Source organism: Osmia lignaria, chromosome 10 (genome assembly GCF_051020975.1).
Source record: "Osmia lignaria lignaria isolate PbOS001 chromosome 10, iyOsmLign1, whole genome shotgun sequence".
NCBI classification, from domain to species: Eukaryota; Metazoa; Arthropoda; class Insecta; order Hymenoptera; family Megachilidae; genus Osmia; species Osmia lignaria.
Window position 1 is genome coordinate 8,760,860 of NC_135041.1, and position 23,983 is coordinate 8,784,842.

Sequence of the window (23,983 nt, forward strand, 5' to 3'; positions counted from 1 at the left end):
TTCTTGCTAGCGCAACAAAAGGTTCTCGCGAATAAACTACAGGGCGGATCTTTGGGGATTAGTCAGCGAATGAAATATTTAAACTTAATTCCATCGAGGTAAGTTATTCATTGGATGTTATCTTGGGCGGTTGGGCTGGCTTGGTCCGTGTCGATATACCAGTCGCCATAGGGGCGGTTATACGGCTGGCCACGCGTAACTACGTACACTTTTCTATTCATACAGCAACAAGACCGTATGATACACCGGGGAACCTGTACACCCGTACCTTGTCCCCGTGAATTCAGAAATTATTCAACGCTTTTTGACGTTTCGAGTATCGTACGACGATCCGGATGTCGCTTACGTGGACCCCTTAAGTCGTATCAAGGATCCACGACACGGACATAATCCACGGAGACTATATTTATCCACGATTAACCATCGAAAAAGAATTTAAAGGACCTCTTTTTCTTATTCTTGCTTTCTTGTACAGGTTCTTTCATAATATGCGAGTCACATTTTTGTGGTGGACGGTAAGATAATCCATGGCAATTCTATGGATCATTCTACCCATCAAATATCATTTATATACGAATTGTATACATCTGCAAGTATAGTGGGTTCCACAAGTTATGAAACGTCCCATATACCGCGAGCGCTCTCATGAATAAGTAAGCGCGTGCAGGTAGTCCTGCCGTGAAAAAGAAAAAAAAAGGAAGAGAAGAAAAGAAGAAAAAAGCAATTTTATACCGTACAACCGAGTCCTTCTTTTGGAACGCCTCGTTAAGAGCACAACTCTGTTAATTATCTTTCGCAATAATCTGGCAAAATTTTTGGCCAACCGTGCGCGCTGGGCAGCAACAGTGAAAAGTTGGATGCTGATGCGGCTATTTAATTTCCGCGACGCGGTACGTTGTTATCGAGTTCGTGTTTTAACGTGTTATCTTCGAGATAGCAGAAAGAAATACAAATACGATAGAATTTGTCCAATGTTTTAAACGTTGAATAGAAGTTAAATTGAACGTGGTGGTGGTTTACTCGAAGGATCGAGGAAAATAGGATTCCCAGCTACGTATCGACGCGAAAGTCACGTGTGAAAGTATCAGCCGTTGAAATCGAATTTTAAACAGTCTTCTCCACCCTGGTCGACGCTCTAGCCTGGCGACACTTGATCCAGATTCTACGATAAACATTTCGTCAACGCTTAATCTCCATTACCGAAGCGAATTGAATCCGTAGATTGGCGAGTGGTTTAAAGGAAGCATTTTTATAACGATGGTACTCATCGTGGAAACTTAAATTCAATGGAGTTTCAATTGGAAACAAACACCCGTTTCCACCTCGACATTTACTTCCACTTCTAATTAATTAAAACTTACAACTCTTGATATATACATTTTTCAATTTCAAAGATAACTTTTTAAAGAACACTCCTCTCGGTGATAGTTTCATCGTGGAGCGCGTTGAAATCCGTGTACACGGAATCGATACGGAAGTTGATAGTTTCGCAACGCGTGCCGTGGTAGGATCGAGTTTTCTCGCGGATTACTGCATTAGAAGGTAGTGGGCGCAAATTAGCGATGCATCTCGGATAGATTTATCGCGGTCAGATTAAGATTAACCCTAGGAGAGCGTCGGAATAATCGATTTCCGGGGGTTGCATTTGCGCCGCCGTGGTTGTCGCGTGATTGCAGCACCCCTGACGGTGGTTCGAGACACTAGCTGGCTTCTGACACTACGGGAACCAGGAAAAGTCGTTGGGCACGTGGGCGTGGTCGTGGTAGTGTGGTGAAACAGTGCACACGTGCGTGCATACGTGCGTGCAGCTGTGTCGCAGCGGGACCGGATGCTGAATGTACGGGACGCGAGTTCAACGGCAGAGGTTGGCACGGACTGATTTCGCCATCAGACTGCCGCCAGCCGGCCAGGTCTGTCTCGCGTGCCAACACACATCAATGGTTCAGGTGAGCGATCTTCCTGTTTCGTCGCATTCCGAATCGTCCACGGCATCTTCTTAATCGATGATCTTGTAACGCGAGATTGTCGAAGATTCTTGGATATCGCGACGCGTACGTACTTGCCCGGAACTGTTGTTGTGCAACTACCCCAACGAACGTCGCGTGCGAGATGTCGCTGCTGTAGGAAATGGACGATGCCACTGTGCTCACGTGGCTATTGTTGCACCCCCTATGCGTGACCTTGTTTCAGTGGCGCCTCTCGTGTTTTCTCTGTTTTTGCCTGGACTATACGGTACTGTAGACTCGTACTCCTTGGATAACCCTTGGAGAAAGGGGTTAATCGTGGATGTGATAATGATAGCGAGCTAGTAGTATAAACGATTATTTATCAGGCAAATTCATCAAATTGATAGCTGTGCCATTGATTCTATTATGATACTATCAGGAATTTGATAAGGACCTACCATTTATTTAAAACGAAAATTTTAATTAAAGAATCGACGGAGAAAAATGTGTTGCAATTCGATCTAGTATTAATCTGTCGGGAATAGAGAGAAATTCTTGAGGGTTAAATGAGAGGCGTAAACCCTTAGCCGGCTGGTTGTGGCCCTTTATGTAAATGGATAATGGGTCCTCTCCGACACTTGGCCCGGCTTCATAGACGACTAGTACACTTCTGCCTACATACATTGTAACGCCGAAGGGTAGTTCATTAACTGTCGGACTCTGGTTCGATGAGAGTTACGGAGAGCCGAATGGCTTTGAAGTTGCGGACGCCTCGAGGGCGTCCACTGTTGAACAATGAGAATTATCTTGTCTTTCCCTCTTCCTTTCTTCCTATTCCCTCTCGTTTATCCATTGCCTTTCCATTTCCATATTCATCTCTTTTTAAAACGCGCCAGACTTCTGTAATCGAGTTGTTTCGAGCAACCTAACGACCGTTATTAAGATCTTCAACCTCTACAGCGTCAGATTAGGGCGGATTACTTTTATATTTTGCTACTTCACATCTGATTATAATTTTTCCATTTTCTGATAGGGGTAAAAATTTATCCCATCGATAGATGACCTTTTCGTCGCAATTTTAGGATTTCTTACCAACTCCTAATCGGTCTTGCTATTATTCAAATCAGTGAAACGTGAACGAAACACGTGTCTTTTTTTCCTTTCCAAATCCATTAGATTGGCAAGCCCGGTATATTTCTGCAGCAACTACGCCAAAGTGTATCCTCGTTGGCGTAGCCAATTATTGTGGTCAGCGAGGCAAACGGAATGGTCGTCTATCGTCGATATAATTACAGGCAGAAACGAAGCACAAATGGCATCGTGAACAGGCACAATGAGGGTTAGATTGAAAATTGCTCACGGTTCGTGGGAGAGTGGAAATTTGCGGAGGCTGTGTGAAACGGAGTCTCGACGAAATTGCTTTCTTGCTCGAGCCGAGTTCTTGCCTGCCGTTTATCAATGGCCACTTACACGATGCATGGAACACGGTGAAAGTGCAAACCTGTGTTTTTCGCGGTTCCATGCACCGGCTAGACGTAAAAAGGGAAAACCCGTTCCGGCCGGGGAAAATGCTGTTGAAAATTCTCCCATTTGAACGTTTGCTCTTCGTTTAATACCGTTTGCTTAACGAGAGAATAATACGTTTGAACGAATCAACCGGCAGCTAGGATTATTTTAATAATTTTGTAAAAGGTTGCTTTAAAAAATGAGATCGTTTTAAAAAATGGATTTCATTAGATTTGCAAATCATACCCCTTGGTGATATTACCTTTTTAAGCTTCGCGTTATTTAATGCGAACCGCGGTGTTCGTTTTAGAGTTACAGGGAGTGTAAAAAATAATGTAACTTGGAAAATATGCAAATATGATATTCTAATGATAGAAAATTTCTAGTTAGAACGTTCACAATCCGCTTCTCATCCGTTTAAGTGTTATTTTCAATTCGCTTGCCGACTTGTCTGACTATACACTGATTATACTACTTAAGTTGTCTGCAATGCAGTTTGGAAAATATGGAAATATAATATTCTAATGATAGAAAATTTCTAGTTAGAACGTTCACAATCCGCTTCTCATCCATTCAAGTATTGTTTTCAATTCGCTTGCCGACTCGTCTGACTATAACCTGATTATACTACTTAAGTTGTCTGCAATGCAGTTTGGAAAATATGGAAATATAATATTCTAATGATAGAAAATTTCTAGTTAGAACGTTCACAATCCGCTTCTCGTCCGTTCAAGTGTTGTTTTCAATTCGCTTGCCGACTCGTTTGACTATACACTGGCTATACTACTTAAATTGTCTGCTTATTCAACGCATCTATCTAATTTTCATTTTTATCACATGGATATTAATATAATATTCGAATTCTAGTATTTTCGTCATAGAATAAAAATAAAGAATAGAAATGGGAATCGCGAGTTCACGAACAATTTACAATCAATAAATTATCGGTCAGTTTGCAGTTGGAATATTGAGAGATCGAATGTTCCCGATCAGCATGGATAGGTGCAATTTATTCGTCTCATAGATAGTATTTCTGACTGGTGGACGGGGCTAACCGAAATCATTCGTTCGATCAGGTATACGTACGCGCGATACCACGGTGTGTAGTAGACGTGCTAGATAGATTTCTCTTGTTCACCCCGTAACTTGTTTGATTTCAATCATTTTCGAGTGTTTTCAATACATTTTCCAAGTGTTTTCGATGGGAGCCCGTCAACGGCGATCGAGCTATATTGTTTCATCGTTTCCGAACGTTTTCAACGGGATCGACGTTGCTGGATGTACAACATCGAAAACGTCGAATTACACGTCGACGTCGTCTGATGTTCCATCCACTCATTCCGTTATTTTCTTGACGTTTCACGTTTTCGTCACGGAACATTCATTTTTTTTTTTTTTTTCAAATCCGTCCAGTGCTATTCCATCATCGAATCGTGCTCGCATTTTTATTCTCTCTCTATTTTATCGGTTAATCAACTTTTCGAACGTATCAAGAATTCTCATGTACATCGTTGAAATTAATATTAATATCGATTGAAATATCTGAATGAAATTGCGGCAAAAGGGTGGACAGGAGGAAAGTTTAGAGTAACGAGCAGTCAAGTCAAGGAGGTTCTTAAATAGGGAGGATTTTACTTACTTCCGTGTGCATCGGGCACCGGTTAATTACGTTTGCTTTTCATTAAGCGAGTCGTACGACTATTTGTTTTCGCCTGACCGGCGGGAAATATATTTTTTTCGACTGTTCAACCGCCAATTTATGTGGTGCGCGTATAAATACGCGGCGGAGGTTTTTACGGTAGGTCAGGGTATACTTTTAAACTCGTTATTTCCTGTTTGTAATAGAAATTATTTCACCGCAGGAAGATTTCTCTGCCCGACAGTTTTCGTTGCACATTTTTTCATTTATTATGGAAGGGGATCACTAATCGGTTAGTGTCTCAAATCTATAATTGAAGAATTAATATCCGAAAGAAAGGGTTAATAATTTCAGAAGGAGTGTGTGCTTCGCGATAAGTGGTATCAGAGTTGAACAACAATCTCTTCTGCACTCTTCTTTAGAACGTCATCCGGCTACTCGGTTTCCGTGCACGACAAAGCTCGCTAATTACTCGGCGAGGAAGCACGCGCTCCACTCTCTTGACACGATTTACACTTCCAGAAATGGAATGGCCGGTACAGAAGACACGGGATTCGTAAGATCGCGAGTTTTCACAACAGCCAAGCCAGTGCCCGCTTTCTTTTCCCACCGTTTCTTCCGGTTCCGGCGCCGGTCTGTTCCTGGCAGATCCGAGAATCACAGCTTGTTTAATTATCTCGGTAGTTATGCAAAGCAAATACGTGCACCGGTGGGGAAAATTGAAGACTTGCTAATTATCGCGTAAAGACGTAAGAAGAGGAAGAAGAAGAAGAAGAAGCAAGGGATGTAGAGAGTTTTCGGGGAGGGGATGAGACGAAAGAAGGGCAGTCGTTTAATTGCAGCGGTTCACCACTCGACAAAAGTGGCTTTCGTGCTTTCCGGACTACGACAGTTATGCCTGACTTCCAGCTATGAAAAGAAATTCCTTTTCGAGATTCCATCGAGGTTGGCTAATTATTTTTTCCGTTTTCCTATTTTCCTCTCTCTCTTTTTTTTTATTACATCTGGAATTGAACGTTTGCAATTAGCTTAGTGGCCAAGAAGCTTTCGTCCATAGACGAAAGTCTTCGAATCAGTGACGTTCGTTTTCGATTAAGTAATTAAAATTCTGAATAGCCACTATCATTGTTAATAATTAAACTTTCGATAAATCCTATCGTACGCGTTATCATTTTCACGGTGGCAACGAAGGTGGTAAATCGTTGCCCGAATCTTCGAACATTTTCGACTCGGCAGATCCGCGAAATCTCCGTGACGATATCGTTAGAGCCTTGGGTATTTTTCGTCGGTTCGATAATACGTACGTATGCTTATCTAGCCGGTAGTAAAGTGGGCTGAGATATAGGCGCAATTCGTTTATTATCGTAAACCGCATCTCTTTCCAATATCCCTTTCACCGGATGTATTCGAGTCGGGAGAGGTTGAAGGCATAGAGATGGGCCGCGTCGTTTCAACCCCGAGGAACGAGAGAAAGAGGGATGAACGAGAAAAGGAGGGGAGAGTTTCAAAGAATTTCCAATTCTCAGCTTTTCAACGACGCCGCCTTCGACGCTTCGTTTGCGCGTCAGAGAGACCGAGGGACGAAGATGGTAGGGCGATGAAACAGGAAAGGGATACAGGGATGGGTTGGTGGGTGGTCGAACGGCTGGAGTTGCCGTAATGAATCGTATTCAGTTTATTCTGGGCTAAGTTACGTTGCCGTGAACGTTGCACCGACGGTAACGGCATACAGGCACCGAACTAGAAGTAAAATGGGACTGTAGGAAAATTGAAAGGCGGAATTTACCCTTTATCCCTTGCTACCATCTTCCCACCAGTTTTCCTCCTTTTCCAGCCTACGATGTTTCTTTAACTCCTTCCCACCGTTATCTCTTTCTCCTGCTGATTTAACCACTTTATCTCTCTCGACCTCCGCACACTTCCTATCAATGCATCCCTTCCTCGTCCCGTCTTAACGAGTAAATCGAAAACTGAGCAACAAAGCTCTACATTTATATCAACTATTCAGCACCACTGAGAACGTCTACAGACAGGGACTCTTAAATGAAAGCCGTTAATGGAAAAATTTTATTTTCATTACAATTCAATGCTGATATCGTTCTCTTTTGTCTATTCCCTACCGAAAATCCTTTGATCCATTAAAGCATGATACCGTGCTTTAACATCGTTTAATGCATTTCCTGTACTGTTCGTTACACGCTGGAATTGCGATTACAGGAAGGATAGAGTTCCGCACGAAAACGGGAGGAACTGGTATGGTGAATCGTGCTTTCAAGCTTTCGTCCTGCATCGTAGATTCAGTACCGGTAAAGCCTGCACTGTGGTTCGTGTGTGACCTAACGAAAGCCCAAGTACACAATTTGATAATGGGTTAGCTGTGTAACGTGCACACATTTGCCAGGCCGTAGTACACGGGCCGCACACAGGATACACTGAATCAGTAATAACAACGTGTTTGCATAATCAATCATGCTCTTTCTACCGTTTCTTCCTATCCCGTAGCCTTGTTGCGATCCCATGTTTTCGAGATGAAGATGATTAAAGGTGGATGATGTTATCCTTTCAGTTCCAAAAACGCGTCTTCGTTTCACTTGTTTGCTGTGTTAATGACAGTCGTCGATGTATGGAAATTCCTTTCTCGTGTAACGTGTAGAAAGCAAGATAAAATATTTGCGTACATTATTGACGTAAAAACAAGTTTTATATTGCTTCGTCTTCGTATCTGGGGGAAAGATATTTATTGTTAAAGTATCTTTTCAAAACATCCCTTATTTACTATTTCCATCAATTTGTTTTATTATTATTTTAAAATTAGAAAAAGTGGAATAACACCGTGATAATTTAAAACTAAATATTAATCCATATTTCCAAAAACATTAATTGAATATTGACAAAATAAATGATTGAAGTTCGATAAAACCACGATAAAATAAACACCATCGATCAATTATCCTGAATATTCAATTTACAAATATTAATATTAATTAGCGTGGGATTATTTAAAAAATATTGAAGGTCCGTCCGAGGTGCACTTGTTCATACACGGTGCGCGTACATTATTCCCTGGTCGAGTTTCGTCATGGGTAATAATATGCAAATGAATATTCCGCAAACAGTATGCAAATAAATAGCGTAGTCTAAATATGGAGACGTCCGTCTTTCTTCCTTCTTTCTCTTCTTCATCCCCCTTTCTTTTTTCCGCGTCGCGTCAGAATAAGTTAATACGTCTGCGTAAATGCGACGGAAACGGCTCTCGAGGTTCAGGTAGTACCGAGCCGCGGTCGGAATTTTCTCGCGTTTTACAGTACAGTGCACAGTTGTACGGGAGGTTAGTTTCGGCTTGTAAAAATCCCAGCTGCTACGGACGCGACCGGCTTCGCCATTTCTTTTTTTCTCCTTAGGGTGCACGCCGTACGCGAAGGAAACTTGCCGTGTTAAAGTAACCCGAACGACGTTGTAGAAACTTTCCGCACACGTGTCCCCGTCTTGTCTCTTCCTTATTTTCCTTCTAATTTTCCCCTCCAGTTGCTGAAAATCTCTGTTAAATTTATTAAAAAAGAAAAATTCTAGCCCCGATGGCGAGTACCCCTAAGTTTCCTTCGAACAGAGTAATGGAATGATCCCCGGTATATATCATAGAGCACATCCGCGTATTGTTCCTAAATAGAATTGTATAACGCATAGACGATCGTAGTTACAAAACTAGCACGACGTTTCGCACGATTACAGTGAAGATAGTATTATTGGAGGTGGCGATTATCCTGCCAAAGGTGCGAACCAGTATTTCGCTCATTAAACACTCGACCCATTCTGACTGGCTGGTTTATATATGAGCTCGATTTTAACGGACCCTGCAAAGTTGTGCGATCCATTATCGTTCTGGCCGTTGTTTCCACGCGAAATTTCACCGGATTCCAGCTGGAATTCAGCCGTGCACTTTGGTGGTTACTCTACTACACCGACAATCTGTTTCTTCCGTTTACCTCTGTAATTGCGCTATTATTACAAGTGCCACGATCCACGACTATCTCTTTTTCATCGGAAACAGGTTTTTTTTCTCAAATTATTAGATGCATACGATATCTGATGATATCAGGAATGAGTAATTAAAATAAACGTGAATTTCTAAAATGAAGAACATCGCGTTGAAGAAGAACCGCAATTCCTTGCGAGTAAAAAGCAGCGGAATGAAATGAAAATACTATCTCGAGAGGTATGGTAATATTTATCGAACGAAAAACACATGTACAAATGAATATCATCGACAGAGAATTAAATTAATTTTAAAATACAAATCTGTAGATCGTACGATATCGGAACAGCAATAATGTATTTCTAGAATTAATCCGATGGCATGCATTTTGTGTAAAATACTTTGGTTTTATTGCAAGATGATTGTCTCAATTGATTTGGTTTTCCATCGTGGTTGAAGTAAAATCTTTATGGACTGAATGTTTAATGAAATTCTATCGTGCAAGAGGCAAGGTACTATTTACATAGTAGAACTTCATTAAACCTCGCAGTCTCTGCGGATTACCCTCCTCCTTTACTCTTTCTGTTCTCTGAAATGCAATTTTATAAAAGTCCCCGTGGATTTCGTCCAGTATCACTATCTCAGACATGGTATTTTTAATATTAACAATGTTTAAGTTAAGAATCATGGAGGATATTTCATTTCATCTTGAAAGGATCGAGGTGTTTATTTCTTGATTTATTTCTTGATGAAATAGATTTCGGTGGAACGGGTTAAAATACTTATAATTGCATTCAAAGATATTCCTGCCGCGTTATTCATTGAATGTCCTTGAGTTTTCCGTAACATCTTTGCATCGATCCAACAGATATTCGATGACAGAATGCATCGTGCATACATAAGAATCCTCGTTTGATGCGATATACATACCCGGTTTCATCGCGCAGCCTACATTTAAGGAAATTCACTGAAACGGATATCGGAGGAATCAAGTCACCGGAAGTGTATGATGTAGCGACCTTAATGTTTATATAAGTTATATGTGAGATATTTATTTATTTAAATTATTTGCATTCACTCAGAATATTGACTAATACTCTGTAATTTTTATTAGCTTCGAAAAACGAAGTTACTATAGCTTTCTGAAAATACAAGGTGCGTCACGTAATTGGGTTGAGTTACGTCTTAAATTTGGTAAGAGATATGGAAAAAGCTATTGATGTAAAAGTTAAATGGTATGACTTATAAAAAATGAGTTATCTCACGAAATATTGTGGGACGACTGACCAGGCGGGCGCGGGACATTTGACACCGCGAGCCGATTAGTTTATCTTTATGAATGTGTATGTGTGAGTGTGTATGAGAGAGTGATATGGGACGCTGCGTGCATGGCGAGAAAAGTGATTGAGAGTTGAGACGTTGAGAAGAGAGCATCGAGAGAAAAACTGCTGTTATAATAAATTATATTTTACCTACCATCGCGAATCGATTATTTACGCGTTCTCTCAAATCCCATAGATGGTAAGGAATATAATAAATGTAAATTCATTTCCGGGATTAGTAACATGATTGGTGCAATTATATTTCAAGTGTATGTTAGGTATGTGTACATGGTATAAATTTATAATCTGAGTCTTTTATAAGATGCATGCAGTTTACAAAATGATTCACTTAATATTCATATTTGTCGCAGAAGTGATATTTATGAAAAAAATGTTTTAAACAAAATGCTTTCTTACACCAAGAGCATCTAACTGTCGGTGTTCCATCGCGTTCATCGGATTGATAATCATTTTTAACCACTGTATTACAAAATCAATGCTGTGAACCAACTGTCGAAGTAATACATGAGGAGAGAACAGTTTTGCCATGAACAGAGAATAAGTATTTCTTTTGCATAAGGTATTATACACTGATATAAGAACATAGTTTAAATTAAAAAATGAATTTCTGTGATACAATTCAGTTAATTATAAATTCTCTTATCTTAAGAAATCGAGGAGTATAACCGAGAGTAAAGAAGTTTAATAATCACAATGGATAAAATAACATCCCTTAATAGTATGTTAACTTCCTCGTTTTATTTCTGCAATGCTACTGGCAGTAACAAACTGACGACCTGGTAATTAAGGTGATAAAACAAGCAACACCGGTTATGCTTCGGACAGATTCAATACACCATTACCGAGGACTTTGTTTCTTATCGTAATACTTGTTTACACGGTGTTTTGCGGCGGAACAGGTGTAGCATGATTTTTGCCTGGAAACTCAGTTAGCAACTTTCAAAGTTATAATCGCAGCCATATTACGCTCGACGTTTCATAGTCGTATAACATAAATGATATTTCATTTTCGTTTCAATTTTCTTCCCTCGCGATCAAAATCAGATATCCTTTTAAAATTATCATTAATAAATCGTTCTATCTATTTCTTCACTGTACAAACTTACCAGATACTAATGGAACTGTTTCTTGTATTCAGTTTGGATGTCGACCATGGAACCTCAGTCTGAAGAGCGTGATCGTTCTGGCCATCTCGAATATACTGCTGACTTTCCTGTTGCTGCAGTCGGAAACCTGTGTACCGGACGAAGTGCCCAGAGATATGGAATCAAACGTCATAACCGAATGGAATCTTGGTACCCTAATCAAAGAGCAACAGTCAGAATGCGTAACACAGGATTACCAGCCGGCGTTACCAGCTGACGCGAACAGCTTGAAGATGAACGTAAAGCTGGGACGATGGGATGCACGTAGAATGTTTCGTACGTTCGACCACGTTTTGGTGGGTTCGAGTTTCGTCGAATTATCGCAAGCTTACCGCGTTTGTCTGGCTACTCAGAGTTCGGTGGAGAAGTTGCACTCGTTGGTACAGGCCGCCCATCAATGGACGGGTCCGATGTCGGTGGCTTTGTACGCAGCCGGTGACGAAGAGTTCGAAGTTCTTCAGAAGTACCTGGTTTATCTTAGAAGATGTTACGAACCTATCCGAGAAAGGGTGAGCTTTTCCTTGGCCGTGCCGAGGAGTAGACCGCCGAAGAAACAACCTTTCGAACACGAACTGCCCGATAACGTGGATTGTGCCAAACCGGAAGGAACATTGAACGAATTGATGAACGGGATCTCGAACGAGCAGACCAACTGGAGGATACACAACGTCTATCCTCAGAATCATATGAGGAATCTAGCCAGGAAGAACTGTCAGTCCGAGTACGTGTTCCTGACAGACGTCGATATTGTGCCGAGCTACAATTTGACCGGGGCTCTCGACGAGTTCCTGAGAACTGATAGCTGTGATAAGTGCGCTTACGTGATACCGACGTACGAGCTGGACTCGCGCGTCAGATTTCCTCAGAATAAAACGGAGCTGGTCAGGTTGGCGAGAAAAGGGCTGGCCAGACCATTCCATCAGAAGGTCTTCATTCACAATCAGTTCGCCACCAATTTCACCAGGTATGCAATCCTTTCAACAGATTGCTTAAAATACTCGATACTAAATAAATACTAAAATAAATAATTCTGTATCTTTAGGTGGATACTGGACACCGTTCCGAATCATAAAAATGATGAAAACGTAAGGAGTGGCAAGGTGTACATCAGCCACGACGTGACCAACTTCGAATTCCTCTACGAACCTTTCTACGTGGCGAAGGACATTGTTCCACCCCATGACGAGAGGTTCATGGGATACGGATACACGAGGAATACTCAGGTACGCGTTGAAAATATCAATTTTATAACGCGTTTGCAGTTGAGAAAAACGGCAGTGAAAACTCGTGTATCGAGCATGCAATATCGAAACACGAAAAAAATATACATATTCGAATGGCAGACGGGAAACATGGTGAACGACGTACTCGTGTATGTCGGTGGGAAACAGAGAAATAGCAGGAAGTGTTGAACGGGGACACGAGAGGAACATGGGGTAGTTTGATAGTCCGAAACTCGTCCAAGCAAATCTCGTACCCTGGAGACATTAATTGAATTACATATTATCATTGCCACCGTTATCGTACGATGGAGGCTCATTTCGGGAGAACAAGCATTATTCAATTTAAACTTGACACATCCCCGCGCCGTCTAATCGAACGTTTGCACATCGATGTTACGTTCTAGTAATAGTGCACCGGGTAATTCGTGTTTCAAACTCTACTTTCTACACCCATTAACAATTTACGTGAACATCCTGTTACTCGCCATTGTTATACCAAATTGAAAGTTTTTCTAATACGATTGGATCTAATCGAAGGTGGCGAACAGAGAGCGCCTTGGCACGTAACTCTGACCACGCAGTAGTATAAACCAGTATATGTCAGACATACCTAGAAACAGTAAGTTTTTTGTATACATCTGACATTCTATTGTATTCCAGCATTGTTACAATCACATTTTCTATAAAAATAAGAAAAATTCTTGTAATTTAAATCAGAGAATCGGAGTTGAGTATGCTACGGGTTTGAGCGCGCAGTAGTATAAACCAGTATGTCAGACATACCTAGAAATAGTAAGTTCTTTTATACATCTGACATTCTATTGTGTCCCAGCATAGTTACAATAACATTTTCTATAAAAATAAGAAGAATTCTTGCAATCTAAATCAGAGAATCGGAGTTGAGTATACTACGGGTTTGAGCGCGCAGTAGTATAAACCAGTATATGTCAGACATACCTAGAAACAGTAAGTTTTTTTATATATCTGACACTCTATTGTGTTCTAGCATTGTTACAATAACATTTTCTATAAAAATAAGAAAAATTCTTGCAATCTAAATCAGAGAATCGGAGTTGAATACATTACCGGTTGCTATTCTTGGATTTGGAACACCGATCACTGCCAACGTTTCGTCAGGGACACATTCGGCGAGGAAACGCGAGATAAAAGAAAAGTGACACGCGTAGAGGCGTTACACGCGCGGATAACGCGTCCAGGTTTTTTTCCAATGACGTTGACGTTCGCGAAACAACCCCGTACGGGGTTTCTCTGTCGGAAATAACGAAATTCCATCATGCGGCGAAAATCCGAGCGCCGCGTAGCTACCTTAGCCGTATTCGTAGAACGAAGTATGCCACGGCTTCGGCAATAAAACGTGTGTAAATCTACATGGCCACGTACCGTGGATAACACACCGTTAGGAAACATACGTGTATGTAGAGGGGTGAATGCGAACCGGTGTTAGGTTGCAAGCGTAACATGTTCCCCGTCCGGAGGGCTACGTGGCCCTTGTACATTGGTATTCGCGTCTTCCCTGCGGTTCGTTCGCACAACATCCACTCCCCACGGAGGAATGAGAATGGATATCGTTCGCTTCTCCTACCCTCTTGTTGTACTCGCCCTGTTCTCTCCAACCCCTCGATCCAATACAATCCTGTCGCGCCATTCTTTCGTCGAGCAACCGGTTTCCCCTCGACCTTCGTGCACCTAGATTTATCCCGTTTTGTCTTTCCACCCTTGCCTCTCCTTCTATTTTCCATTCCCGCGGATGCAACCTACCACCCGTCGCGCGTCGCGTCGCGTCGCGTCGCGGCGCTCCAGCCCGTTTCGCAAGCGCGTTGTTTCGCCGCCTCCGGCCAGAGCAACACGTTTCCGGCGCCTCGCAAACGAGCCCAGACACATTCGAAACGGCTTCCCCAGCTTTTTCGTGTTCACTGATCCGTTCCCGCGTGTTTTCTCTCCGCTCGTTTCGGCAATTAGGCACCCTCGTGAATGCAATCGCCAAGACAATGAGTTTCTTAACGGATTATCGTGCACTTTGTTATCCGCGATATAATTACGCGTGTATCATGGATTTTACTATTTCACAGAACAAAATTATATAAAATTTTCAATGTCGCTTTGTTCATCCAAGATTTACATCTATCTTTCTTAGCAGAGAACGGTTATATCAACAGGTAACGTTCCTTTCCCGAGCGAAGATCGTCTCGAACGACACACTTGAAAATATTACGCTATCAACAAGTCGAGTGGCGTCTCAATGAATTTCAGAGCGGCTCGTTTCAATATTGACCTTTCGACGTTCATTTCGAAGATTGATTTTACGATCGGCTACGAAATTGATTGGACGCGATGGCGGGGAATGGCGGTGCCGTGAGCGTCGGAGACACGCGAACTTGGAGATGCCAGGCAGCGAATAAAACAGAAAGAAAACGGCTAGGCTCACCTGGCCTCGTCGATTGAACGATTACCTTCGAGGCTCGTCGATCGGGCCGCTTTTCAATAGAATCGAATACATTGAAAGGAAACGAAGCACGATGTTATTTCCAAGTCTATTGTCTCGCGATGAATAGAGAATGAAATTTAACCCCTAATCGGCAACCTGCTATTTTTATTAGCAAATCAGACGAAACAAGACGAAGTGGAAGTAAACGAAATAAAATAAGCAGGATCATACGTTATCCTGTTCGTTCGTTTGTTCTTAGCAATAAACGAAGCGTACCTATTTCATTCTTTAACGATATTTCTTTTGCTTCGTTTCCGTCGCTTATTAACCGGGTAAAATGACTCGTTTAATAGCAGCTGTTATCGATATGTTGTAATTAACTCGATTCCGATAAAGACGTTACCGTCCACGGTGAACTTCCCTCCAGCGAGAAGCTTTTCCAAATGCATCTACCTGATAATGGCGGATGCATTAAGCGTAAAAGAAATAGAGATCTAAAATGGGTTCTCGTGAAATCGATGTCTAATGAAGCTTTTTAGTAGAATCGTTGATATATGTACAATATAATTAGCAAGGAATTCCTCAATGTCGATAATGGATCCTTGTAAATGATTACGATTAATCTTATTATAAAATATCTATTGTTCAATTCATATTTATTAGCTATAAATTATTATCGTTAAATCTATTATAATCACGGTCCATTATTTTGATGAAAGAATTCAATGCATTCTATTTCTGTCACTTTATTATAATGTATCTCTATTATTCATTAAGGTACTACTACTACTACTGATTTAATGGACGAGGAATAAAACGTCCAACGTTTATAATAGTACAGACACACGCGAATCCTTGCATTTAAATGTCACGGAGATCCTCATTTATTTTTTCGAATCGAAATGGAAGGGTTTCGCTCTTTCAGCAGCTGACGTTTTATTCGTCGGTGTACCTTGGCTGTCGGGGGATGTAAGATAAGGGAAGACACGTTACGCTGGAACGCTTTATTCGCGAGGATTTGTACCGACGTGCGATCGCATAAAACTCAATTATCAGATTTACTTTTCGGTCCCGGCTGCTTTCACTTGGCACCGGCGTTATCTGGAAAAATTATACGCCACTGTTTACCAAACCCGCTGGCTCCTTTGGATGCATCGTCACGTATGACCCTAATGCGTGATCTCCGTGTGGTATTCATCAGCGAATTTCGATGAGAGGGATGCACCGTTTCGAACCCGGGCAATCGCTAGTCAGCAAGAAAGTAGCAAGGTAGGAACGATTTTCTCTTGGAAAATCGCTTTTGTACCTCTTGATCGGTTGTTTATGGTTATTCTTAACGAATAGAAATTACATTACTCTCTGAATCGAATTTCGATTAACGAAGCAAGAAATAGATGTACCTATGTAGACTCTAGGAATTGTTTAGTGAAATTAACGTTTCCTTATTATTTCCTACGAGACTGTATTATATTTCGATCAGACGAGATCGTTTAAACGAGGGTAATACCTTCATCCCCTTTACGTTAAATTTAATCAGCCAAATTTCAGGAACACAGGTATATCGAATAAAGTGTTGGGCGGTAGTGTGGCGTGTCATGATCGTAATGGTCCATGGTGGCGATGGTGGTTTCTGTCAATACCGAACCGTGAAATTAGTTCGAACACACGTATCCAAGGTACAATACTCTATGTGAAACACGATGGCGAATTCTATTCTCCTTGTATTTCATCCATGATGCTTCTTTGTTTTATTATTCGTTTGATTGTTTAAATCGGGACATTAACAATTTAAGAAAATTTCTAATTTCTAATCGGAAAGCTGTGTAACACTGTGTTCCCTGTTTTTCGTTATCCAGCCTTCCTTTTAGAAGCGAAAATAATTTCCGGGGTGTTCCGCTTGATAACGTTGGCCATGTTCGCGCACACATACCCGGGGTTGCACGAACACCTATAAATAAACAGGATATTCCGTATTCCACGCGTGTGGGTGCACGAAGGTTAATGATCAGTGCGAGCAGAGAGTACAACGGGAACGCTTCAGCATCTCTGTATTCCTGTTGGTGGGCTGGAAACAAGAGGGAACAAGCAAAACCGCGCCGGGTATGCTCGGTGCGGCTAAACGAAAGAACGATCGCCGGCTACCGTCTACAGAAATTGCGTAAATTTACATTAATACAACGTCTGGATATCGTTTGAGCGGACCGCCACGGAATAACGGCGGTTCTGGATGCGTTGAATTCCATGGATGATTCCGTTTGCTTTTGAAAAGTTTCGCCAGTTTAGTAACCGCAATTTCAAACCCTCAAAGCTTCACCGATCTCGTTACATTAGAATTACTTGTTTGTTTAAAAGCGGGGAGAAAAAAAGTTCTTTGATGGTTCATAGGTATTTCGGATGAAAGATCTGTGAAATTGAATGTTTAAATTCGATAAAATTTCAAAAGATTCGAAATTTACCATTAAATATCTATTCTGTTCGTTTTATGACTTTCAAAGTGGGATATGTAATTTTTTATTTTCATTTGGTATATTTAGTCAACGAAAGTACAATCATTTGAAACAGTCAGGTCGTACAAATAGAATTCGTTGACAAAACGCCGAGACGCGCTAATTAGGAAGATACGTCAACTTGGTTACGTTGTTTAATGTAAGCTGTGCTCCCTTGAAACTCGGGGCAAACAGGTGCCCTGTGACTCGCTTGTGTCGCAAGAGCTAGAAATGTTTTACACCGACAGCTGCAAGAATGTGACCCGCGGGAAACATTGCGAAGGGAATTAATTCTCGTTCACTGGCTAATTAAGACGGATAATCGGGTAGAATATATATTGCAAGGGACAATTCAGTTTTACTAATCAACGGGACAAGTGTCCACGTCGACGGGGACAATTTTAGTATAATTTTCAACTCGTTTTTTCTTTTCTCCAAGTTTGGTAAATTATTATAATTTACAAAGAAAATCTACTATGCTATTTTTCAGTCTTTCGTCGTTAATATATCAAATTTCTGATTCTTTAATTTTCATTTCGTCACATTCGATCAGAGGCATAGTCGTTAGATTATGCCACGATATTTCGACTCGGTGTCACGTTTGAAGTTGGTGTAATCAACGGAACACTCGTGTTGAAAACCAGTTGTTGCCACATGCGCGTAATTATTCACTGACGTGTCTAGGAAACAGGGAACTGAAGATTAGACGCCGTCTATCAATTCCTTTTGACGTTGTCGGAACCATCATACATGTGTTTCCGCTTTGCAAACGCGGCGTTCCTTTGCATTAATCACGACCAATCTTCTGTCGTCTGCCATCTGACGAATTTCGTTATCTTCTCTTAATCAAATTATTTTCTATCTCTTGAACTTCTTTAAAACACCATTTTATTATTTGCAAATTTGCAGCATCGAAAGCATTCATAGGCTAATAAAGGGTTAAATAAATTTTAAAAAATTTAACTTTTCAAGAAGGCTAGTTTGAAAAATGGTAAAAATTGTAAGAATTCCTGAAATTGTGTAATTGCGAGGATTTTCACGAAACGACGAGCCAATAGTTAAAGTGCAACCCTAACGTTATCTCAGCCCGAGTAATCGCGTACAGAACGTCACGTACCACTTGCCATTGTTACGTACGATTATTCGCGAAGATGTATCCCGAGTGAGTAACAGCAGGACCGAATCCTGTCTGTTAAGTCTGTCTGACTTGTCTAGGTTGGCAGACCCGGGCTAAGATTGCCAGCCTTACCCCCTTACTCCCTTCCTCCTCGCCATTCTAATGCCGGAAACACGGTGTTTCCTATGGAAATGTCACTGTCCGAGGGATATCTATGGGACGTTTACGCAAACTTTTGAAACTGTTTACGCAATAAAAACTTGCAAACCATAGAAAGACTATAATACAGTTTGGCGAAGTTGCACCGTTTCTGCGGCTCGTCGTGAGAAACGGAACAATATAAGGACTAGGGAACACTTTTTCGATTTCACGAAGCGAAACAAAGGGATGTCTAGGTTCAGTTTTCAAGAGTATTAATCGGAAGCTTATAAACATTGAGCTTCAAATTGACGTAACAAAGGTGCAATTTTAGGATATTCAGACATCCTCCGTTTCGAAATTGGCCATTTGATATTCGATAAGCTATTAAACCACCATCAACATTTATTACGCTATAAAAAAGTAACCATTAAAGTGTCGTTATTTGATATCGAGGCAGATGAAAATTACCAGTACAACACCGGTTAAATATCTTATAGATCCGTGGATCGTTTCTTGTGTTATTCATGTGTTTCCCGCGCATATACGTGCGCTTAGATAGCGGCGCGTTTACGCTGTTTCGTGGTTGTGAAACGATCCAAGCAAATCTCTGCGGATTTTAAATTCGAACAAGGAAGCATCGAATCCCGAGGCAGGGTCGTAAAGAATCTGGTTCACTCGTTTGCCGTTCACAATCTCGTCTCGGCTGGTTGCAGTTACCTCGGATCGAATCAGACCTGGGGATTTCTGCTTGTTATCGAAACGTTCCATTCGCAGAATCTGCCAGGTCGAAACATTTAGCCTATCATAGCTTTTCGAAGATATTTACATTTTTCAGTGACGCGACAAACTTATTATTCCAGAATAAATCGTTGAAAAAATTTGAATTTTTATATAAATACAAATGTTTATCAAATAGGTTTGCAAATTGGAACATTTTGCTTCTATTGTCTATTTCACATCAATAGTAAATTTGATCCTAATCTTTTCGACGATTCCTATTCTTGCGAATATAGAAGAATGTTGGTAATACGTTGAACTTTAATAACGATTCCTGATTCTCTGTGCAGGTGTACGAGATGTACGTGGCCGGTTACCAGTTCAAGGTACTTTCCCCGGTTTTCACTGGTCATTGGGGTCTGCAGACTAGAAAAACCAGGCCAGCCTGGCGGGAACGACAGAACAGTGCCAACCGGAAGCATTTCGAGACGTTTAAGAAGGAAGTCTTTGCTCGGTACATGCGAGATCCCTTGAAGATGATGAAGAATGCCAAGTGACGAAAAGTTCGTCGGAGATTTCGCTGATCGATCGCGAGATCCTCACCACCGTCCTTTTCATTCGTCAGACAAATTCAGATAACAGTCGTCTCCTTTTTTCTTCTATCAATCGTTCTCTAACATTCTTCAGATAATCAAATGGTTTTCTATATATTTTCTATTCCTCGTCGTATAACGAAGCTCACAACACTCTAATAATAATTAACTCTTGAGGCGAAAGGATATATAGAGCTGGTCTGGTGCTTCCACCAATCATCCGGTGGTGCACGATTATTTCAGCCATCAGAAATTCATCCATCCATTGTTCGGCGAGTTTGATGGTCTCTTCAGCCTTTCTGGGGGGGACATGAAAAATGAAGGGCTTCGTCCGCTTAAGGTTGATCGTCCCGGAAATGATGGTTTTGTTTAACTTACAGCTAATGGCCGTTATTCAGCCCAAGCTTTATCGGCTTGTTCGAGTCCTTTCCGCTTTCCCGGGGAATTTTGCGTCTATACTCGATAGCAAATTACTCGATGGAATGGACAGAATATAACAGATTGTCATCGTTATTGACCAGATAATCTCCTGTACGATCACCTTATTCCGCGCTTCGACACTTGTGAAATTTCTATGTCCTCATTCTACTCCACTTCATTAACAGAGTTCCATTATTAACAGAAAAACGATCAATTTTATTTTCGAGAAATTCTAATCTATTATTTTTATAATATTTAGTTTTGTATATTAGATAGATTTTCAAATACTCGATGAAGGTAGAGAAATTGTAGTTTCTTCCTCGTTCCTGGCCGATAATAATCTTTCATTGGTTAACTCTGCAATATCCGTCCCGGTCAATCGGTGACATATCATATCTGTAAGGTTTAACAGAAATCGACGTCTCAAATGAGAAACTCTGAGACAGAGTATATCCGAAACGATAAGTCCAACGTCAGATTGCCTCAGTTCGCAATCTCACACACGTATCGTTGTAGACAAGAAAAACATTCAGTTTCACGATGGTTGAAATGGCTTCGTAATTTAGGGTCCAAGGTTTTATTATTTTTCTCAAGTATTAAATTCAGAAACTTCCAAATTTTTCCTAATGATTTTATAAAATTTATCTGATCTCAAATTGAAAGTACCAATCGACGAACAACAACAACAATAAAACCATACCCAATAAATTTCCTAACGAATGAAGGGAAGCAGGACGAACCACTTAGAGATCCACAGAATATTTAATTCGGTGGAACCCTCGATCGGTCAAAAGACACGATCCTAGTCCACTTCCGGTTCGCTCGTTCCACTGCAATCACAGTCCACTCTAGCTGTCCCCATAATGCGTTTCTCGTCCGTTTCCACTATCCCCATTATCCTAGAAATCGTTCGATATGAAATCGAAGTAAAATTCAGATGTCGGTGAAAAATGACAGCAATCGAGGATGGTGAAAGCGAAGGTGAAGGGAAATAAGAAGGGACGGGAAGTTTTCCTGCAGATTCCGGCAATCAAGTAGCCGCGATCAGCGTGGATGGTGGTGTACTCGAAGGTACTTCCGGTTCATCGATTCGCTCGTACGAAACTAACCCGCTTGCTGCTTCCACTCACGAATCCCCAAAGTCATCAGAGACTGGCATGCGGGATCGCGGAATAAATGTCTGCCTGTGAGTTTCGTAGCACGTGCAGCAGGCAGGGAAACGAGGCTGGGGAACTTAAGCGAACGCAGCTCGTTAACTGTCCGTGATTTAAGAGGGAACGACGTTTAAGTTTCAGATCGATCCGGCCTCGTGTTTTTCCCTTTCTTTCTTTTATCGAGTGTGTCCTCGAAGAGCTCGGTAAGAGGATATCTCGTTGGGAAATAGCATTGACGAAGAAAGAGAAACGAGGTTGCCTTGTAACGAATGCAATTAACCTGACGAGAATCAATTTTTTCATTGATTGGTTGTTTTAACAGCTTGACAGCCATGGTCATTAATGATCGACGTTTCGAAGATATTGATTGGTAATTAAATTCCTGTACTTTGAATGGGGTTAATAGTGTTTCGTTGAATTTCGACACTTTGATGGCCGCGAGCTTCATCGAACCTACGGCCTTGTACTAATTTTTAATTATAGTTTCCTAATCAGAGTCATTAATTAGCGGTACCAGCCATCGAAGTGTTAATAAAAGTAATTCTGCAGGAATCGTGAGTTTCGAAGATTTTTAATACTTAAACAATTGGCACTAAGTAACATTAATACTTCATTATTAGAAGATAGATGTTGATTTTAATTATTGCAAACTAATTCACTTGATGGAAGCTGCACTATGAATCATTAGTAATTTATGTAAATAGCAGTGAATGTATTACGTAGCTTTGATTATCCTATCAAAATTTTATAACAATTTATAAATACTCTGCGTGTTATTTTTGAGACGATCAAAACTTTTAATATTTAATTCGTAAAAAAAAGGAAACTGAAAATTTTTAGAATGCTTTGAGGGACGGTATTTTATTTTCCATCCATTGGATTCGATTTTCGGTTTTCCTGCTCCCTATTCGTGGCGATTAAAAATAAAATTACATGGAAATCGGATAACCGAGTCAGGCTAATGGAAGTCGCGGGTTCCCCTCTTTCATTTTTTAACTATTCCTACGTAGCTACGGCTGTTAGCGCCTAAGGGTCGTCGGTTGTGCATCCCTGATCAAAAAGAATATCCCCAGATTAAAGTGAAACACAAACAAGGTTGACGTCCTCGTTCAAAAGTTCTCTACAACACGAACAGCGAGAAAGCATAACGAAAATCTTTTTACCCCTGTTTCCTCTAGCGATACTGCCACCGTATTTATTATACGACACACGTGGATGTTATGGAATTATCCTTTATTCGGACGTTTCTCGAACAGACGAGACAAACAGATTTTTGCATATAGCGTCATGTTTTTAATCAATGGTACCTGGATCGTTTGATCAGGTATGATTCACCATTCGGGAGTTAAGATTCACTCTCGCTGTCTCGTTCGTACAGCAATGACGATTGCTTAAAGATTCGCCACTGGTAACAATTATAGTCGAGACATTTTACAGCACAGAGTTATTGTATATTATAATGTTTTAACGGATTATGTGTAAACAACTAAAACGATTGTAACACGAGACGATCACTGTTGAATGAGACACGAATAAATTAATGCAAAGTATCAACACGGATTACCTATTCCTCCATAATAACAATTTCTCATTTTATTTTGAAATTTCATTGAAATATTTTGCAATTCATCAGAAAAAGAGGTGGAGCGATATGAATGCACGAAACTGCAATAAACAGTGCATTTCATAAATGCACAAAGAACAGTAATAAAAATCATGTGTGGAAATAAAAATTTCTAGTAACCAGGACACCGCTAGTAACAATCGTAAAACTTTTTCAAACACGTTTTAGTAAGTTTTATATTCACGTTTTACCAACTTTTATATTCGCGTTTCTCGTGATTGTACAGTATATTGCACGCGAGCGACAGTACTTTTCGGAAACCTAAAAAGTTTATAATAAATGTTTTTTTTCCGGCTGCAACGACCGTCGAGTTTACAAATGCTTCTGCAGGTGGATTGTTTTTCACGTTGGTTCAAGTAGAACCAACGTAACACGTTCGATTTGTAAAAAAGCACAGACTTATTGTTATTGATCTTTCTTCTCGCTCTTATTAATTCAAATCTGAAAACGCGTTTCGAACAAAATTGGATTCTTAGGTGTAAGAAGAAAATAGAAAGGCTATTTTCCGAT

The 23,983-nt window shown here is 40.7% G+C and overlaps 1 protein-coding gene across 6 annotated transcripts; it reads left to right on the forward strand.

Moving 5' to 3' along the window:
• The first annotated feature begins 1,717 nt into the window (after positions 1-1,717).
• Positions 1,718-23,573, forward strand: LOC117611489 (beta-1,4-glucuronyltransferase 1). 6 transcript variants are annotated; one of them, XM_034339448.2, is made up of 6 exons: positions 10,450-10,664; positions 10,758-10,966; positions 11,057-11,195; positions 11,546-12,516; positions 12,595-12,775; positions 20,033-23,570. In XM_034339448.2, exons 4-6 carry the CDS (start codon positions 11,669-11,671, stop codon positions 20,237-20,239), a joined length of 1,236 nt encoding a protein of 411 aa, XP_034195339.1. In that variant the 5' UTR covers positions 10,450-10,664; positions 10,758-10,966; positions 11,057-11,195; positions 11,546-11,668; the 3' UTR covers positions 20,240-23,570. The 6 variants fall into 6 exon arrangements, with proteins under 6 accessions (XP_034195326.1, XP_034195339.1, XP_034195348.1 ...); XM_034339457.2 differs by having other exon boundaries at positions 11,057-11,186; XM_034339453.2 differs by lacking the exon at positions 11,057-11,195.
• The last annotated feature ends 410 nt before the right edge of the window (positions 23,574-23,983 follow it).